Source organism: Mizuhopecten yessoensis, unplaced genomic scaffold, assembly GCF_002113885.1.
Source record: "Mizuhopecten yessoensis strain PY_sf001 unplaced genomic scaffold, ASM211388v2 scaffold3235, whole genome shotgun sequence".
Taxonomy (NCBI): Eukaryota; Metazoa; Mollusca; class Bivalvia; order Pectinida; family Pectinidae; genus Mizuhopecten; species Mizuhopecten yessoensis.
Window position 1 is genome coordinate 972,959 of NW_018404943.1, and position 5,723 is coordinate 978,681.

The 5,723-nt window shown below is 36.5% G+C and overlaps 1 protein-coding gene across 1 annotated transcript in view; it reads left to right on the forward strand.

The window, feature by feature from the left end:
• Positions 1 to 5,205: 5,205 nt before the first annotated feature.
• Positions 5,206 to 5,723, forward strand: part of LOC110447251 (universal stress protein Sll1388-like) — a 6,360-nt gene continuing 5,842 nt past the window's right edge. The window contains exon 1 of the mRNA XM_021492822.1: positions 5,206 to 5,333. Coding sequence (XP_021348497.1) covers positions 5,255 to 5,333 — 79 coding nt within the window. The 5' untranslated portion in view covers positions 5,206 to 5,254. The remainder of the gene's footprint in view (positions 5,334 to 5,723) is intronic.

The window sequence follows — 5,723 nt, forward strand, 5'->3', positions numbered from 1 at the left end:
ATTGTTTTTTTGTCACTGAATAATATTTCTGTTCGTGTTAAAAACAAAATCAACTCTCAGTATAAATATATCAGGTGACCGTTAAGGCCCATGGGCCTCTTGTTTATTTTTACGATCTTTTCAAGGAAAATGCCATTCCTGTATTTGATATTATATATGTTCTATAATATAAAATTTATCATGCAAGATAAAATATATATTCAAATATTTAAAGAAATTAAAACCACTTTGTTAGAAAAACCGAAAGACCAAGAGTCCGAATATAACGCTGTTACTGCTTCCTTGGTTGGAAACTGACTCAAGTTTTTGGGGAAAAAATGATATCGACCAACTGTCAAAGTCACAGGGGTCGGATATGTTGAAAAATGCAAACAACTTTTTAAAGACCAGAAAGGAAGTGCTGCCATGTTTGATCATGATCATGAATGACTTTGATCCAATTTCAATGTCACAGGGGTGATATGCATAAAATTCTTTAATTTACTTCTTCTGAATAACCAAAAGCTACATGGTGATGAGATTTTGCCTGTAGTGTACCATAATAGAATGAAGGACTTTCAATTTTGTTCAAACGAATAACCTTTCCTGATATAAACTAGGTCACAGGTAAAATGTGCACAAAAAAAAGTTTAAATTATTTCTTCAAAGTTGCCAAACCTACGGTTTCAAGTAAGAAGAATAACCTTTCTAGGTCACAGGGGTAAAATGTGTAAATTCTGCATAAAGGACTTTTCATCAAATAACCAAAAGTCACAGGGTAATGATATTTTGACAGGTCTTACAAGATTATTCAGTTGACAATCTTGTAAGATTTTCAAGGTCACATGGGTCAAATATGTTAAAATCTTGCAATGGGTTCTTTTAAATAACTAAGAGTCATAGGTAAGGATGTTTAGCATGTAGCTTTATTTAATCCGTTTAGTATAATTTACCTTGGTCGATTTTCAATGTTAAAAGTGGGAGATTAACATCAGGTGAGTGATACAAGTCCATAAGGCCTCTTGTATTAAATACTTGATCAATATTGCGCCATACATAAATGGTAAGTTGGCTTGCTAAGAAGTAAACATTATTGTACCCCGCAACGAAGTTAAGGAGTATACTACAAACAGCTTTTCTGTCTGTCTGTCCATCTCTCTGTTCGTAAAACTTTTCTTTTTTGTTCGGACAACTCCTTCTAAAGTAAAAGACTGATTTCAACGAAAGCGTCCAGATATGATAACTACCACCTGAAGTTGTGCATCCAGCTAAATTTTTTGTTTTTCATTCTGACCTGTTTTTCCAAAGTTATTGCGCTTTGTTGAAAAATCCTTGTTCGGACAACTCCTCCAAAACTCATTGACCAATTTCAACGAAAGTTTTCAGATATGACAACTACCGTCTGATGTTGTCCATCCAGATATTATTTCTTTCATTCTGATCCTTTATTACGCAGTTATTGCCCTTTGTTTAAAAAATCTTGTCCGGACAACACCTGCAAAACTACTGCGCCAATATCATGAAAGTTTTGAGATATGATAACTACCCTGTTGTTGTGTATCTAGGCATTTTGTGTGACCTTTTTAGCCCACCATCATCTGATGGGCTATTCAAATCGCCCTGCGTCTGTGGTCCGTCCGTAAACAATTCTTGTTATCGCTATTTCTCAAGAAGTACCAGAGGGATCTTTCTCAAATTTTATATGTAGGTTCCCCTTGGTTCTTAGCTGCGCAGGGCAACTTTTGAGACTGATCGGATAAACAACATGGCCGACAGGCAGCCATCTTGGATTTTGATAGTGAAAGTTTGTTATGGCTATTTCTCGAAGTACTAGAGGGTTCTTTCTTAAATTTTATATGTAGGTTCCCCTTGGTCCTGAGCTGTGCAGGGCAACTTTTGAGACTGATCGGATAAACAACATGGCCGACAGGCAGCCATCTTGGATTTTGATATTGAAAGTTTGTTATCTGTATTTCTCGGGAAGTAATAGAGGGATCTTTCTCAAATTTGATATGCCGGTTTCCCCTGGTCCTTAGCTGTGCAGGGCAACTTTTGAGACTGATCGGATAAACAACATGGCCGACAGGCAGCCATCTTGGATTTTGATAGTGAAAGTTTGTTATCGCTATTTCTCGGGAAGTATCAGAGGGATCTTTCTCAAATTTTATATGTAGGTTCCCCTTGGTCCTTAGCTGTGTAGGGCAACTTTTGAGACTGATCGGATAAACAACATGGCCAACAGGCAGCCATCTTGGATTTTGATATTGAAAGTTTGTTATCGCTATTTCTCGGGAAGTATCAGAGGGATCTTTTTCAAATTTTATATGTAGGTTCCCCTTGGTCCTCAGCTGTGCAGGGCAACTTTTGAGACTGATCGGATAAACAACATGGCCGACAGGCAGCCATCTTGGATTTTGATAGTGAAAGTTTGTTATCTCTATTTCTCAAGAAGTATCAGAGGGATCTTTCTCAAATTTATATGAAGGTTACCCTTGGTCCTTAGCTGTGCAGGGCAACTTTTGAGACTGATCGAATAAACAACATGCAACGTTCTGTATTACTTTTCAGTGCAGCGGGCGGTATATGGACAGCTTTTAAGCATGTGTAATATTCTTCCTTTTGCTCTCTTGTAATCATAAATACCATTACAGTTCACGAAAATGTTGATAGGTTTACATTTAATGAAACACTTAAGTCATGACACATGATTTGAAACATGTACATGCAATGTAAATTTTACATTTCCATATACGTGTATGCGTGATCTCAAATTGACAATGCGCACAAAGAACAAGTCTCCGAAAAAGATACATTGTTGTACACTGCTTCTGAAATCAAGGACGACACCGACCTCAAACGTTCTATCGACCAATCGACGAGCCAGATGCAGTGAGTGACACGCTGAAACAACCGTTCGGTCTGTGGGCGTGTTCTTTTTGAACACAGCTTGTTGATGCCGTAACGATTTTGATTGTATGTTATATGTAATTTAAATGTGCTGAAGCATTGTGTTAAATGCTGTGGAAATATTTCTTCCCAAAATTATTTGGGCCAGTGCTTCAAATCTTTTATTTACTCTCCCCCCCCCCCAAAAAAAAAAATTGAAACGAAACATGTTTTGACTCGGATACACATCAACATTTAAGTCAAAGGGTACTATTGCGTCAGTTATAATCGCGAAGAAGATTTCCACAGAGAGGTTTTTATCTTTTCCCCTCCTACATGTATTTTTTTGCTAAGAGTTACCTTCCATGTGAAGATTTCCTCAGTTCCACCAATGCTTTGGAGTGTTTCGTTCTCAACTTTTTAGCTATTTTTATTTCTATTTTCAAAATTCAAATTTCGTAAAACTAAAATTCTGTAAAATGCATCGCAATATGTGATTTATTTAGAATATTCCTTTTGCGAAAAAGGTAAACAAACATTTCCAAAAAGTGAAAACGGCAACAGTTAACCTTTGTGTTATTACCCTTTACCATAAACATCATTACTAATCATGGTTGTACCGGTGCATCCTACATACATCTTCAATATCACCAAACCGTAGGAAAAAAAATAATAAAATAAAATCGGCACTGTTTTTTCAGAAAGTTCAAGAATTTGTCGCCAGAAAAACTGAATCCTCTGAAGTCCCACGTAATCCTACCTACAGTTAAAATATCACAAAGAATAACGTCGGTTACATGTGCAATATAAGGTGATAAGAATAGATGATAAAATGATCTACCTGTAATTCGGGAATAATAAGGGCCCCGTATCAGAGATACGGGTGCCCTATAGTAATCACTCTTTCTGTCACATGTCTGTCCGTCTGTCTGTCCGTCCGTCTGCCGTTTGAAGCAAAGTTGGTCGGAATTAAACAAAGAGTCTAACTGACCAAAGGTCAAGACCACTGGGTCAAAGGTCAAGGTCAAATTTTGTAGCTTTTCACTGATGAACATTTTGTTATGACACAATGAAGCAATGTTGCTCAGAATTTAACAAAGAGTCGACAGGTCACTGGATCAAAGGTCAAGGTCAAATTTAGTATCTTTTCACTGGTGGCATTTCGTTGTGACACTTTGAAGCAGTGTTGATCGGAATTAAACAAGGAGTCATTTGACCGAAGGTCAAGGTCACTGGGTCAAAGGTCAAAGTCAAATTTGTATCTTTTCACTGATGAACATTTTGCTATGACATTATGAAGCACGGTTGGTCGGAATTTAACAAGGAGTCACCATAATAGGACTGATGTCACAATTAAATGCTTCCGGGTTCAGTACCCACAAATGAAGTCCCTTAGAAACATAGGTACTTTAGTAAAAACTATACTATGCCTCTTAGAACTCGAGTGTTTGTGTAAAAGTTTGGTGTTAAAATACTGTGGAGATATCAATCTAACAATTACTTTGTCAAATTTTTATATTGTGCATTATTTTTTTCTGCAGGGTGCTGTGTGAAAAGACCTGTGTTTACCTCTACCCCTGACCCAGAAGTTTATTTTTGACATTGGTGACACATGCAGACGATTATCTCAAGAAAAAGGCCAACATGCTATGTTGAAATTTTGAAATTTTACTCCCAAGATGTTGCTCTTGACCAGGTTAGATGGAAAGTTGGCTATCGGATATTGGGAATTTTTTATGAAGTTAAATGTTACATTGAAACATATAGTAAAATTAATTGTGGTCTTAGTCTAAAAGACTCAAGGTCAAGGTCACTGGGTCAATGTCAACGTCAAATATTGTATCTTTTTACTGATGAACATTTTTTTTTATGTTATTATGAAGCAAAGTTGCTCAGAACTTAACACGGAGTCAACTGACCTAAGGTCAAGGTCATTTGAGTCCAAAGGTCAAAGACAAAGTAGATCTCTGACTTTGACACTGGCTCTTGATGGAGAAGGTATTTAATGTGAAATAAATCAAATCAAAGCTAACAAATGAGTATTGCACCGGTATTTACATTTCTGTTAGCCCAGCAAATATGAAGGTGGAAGGAAAAAAGACTCACATCATAGTACAAATTTAAGTATTGACACACTAAAAGAATTCCAGGTACAGCTTACAACTCATCAAGATAGGATTATCAAACTGTCTCCGAATCGGTGCAGCATATTTCAGTTTAAGAAAATAAACATGTTGTCAGTAAATGAATTATAACTTGTTTACACAGGAATTCAGGTCAAAATCTGTACTGTAGGCTAGATTACAGATAACTGATAACAAAGTAGGTTGGTTTAGCTCGGTGAATACATAAGATTTATCGTACTCGTGAAACAACAACTAGCGGTGTGATGATGGCGGACACAACAGAGAGTCAGATTAACATCGTGTGTATGGATGGAAGCGAGGAAGCCGACAAAGCCTTTCAATGTACGATCGACGATACACGATAAGTCGCACATTATACCAAAGTTTGAAACTGAGAGTTATTGGAATCATATTCAGGATTCAAGTCATGTTTTACATTTCGGTCGGAAGGATAACAATAATGTCATCTGCTTTATAACTACATGTTGTGTATAGGTAAATTAATGAGCCTACGTTGTTTGTTGGTTTTCTTTACAAGATTGCAAGGTTGTTTTTTTTTTTTATAAGTACACGTTTTTTTGTTTTTTGTTTTGTTTGTAAAAGTACACGGTTGTTTGTTGATTTTCTAAGAGTTCGTGTTGTTTGTTGGTATTCTAAGAGTTCGTGTTGTTTGTTGGTATTCTAAGAGTTCGTGTTGTTTGTTGGTATTCTAAGAGTTCGTGTTGTTTATTG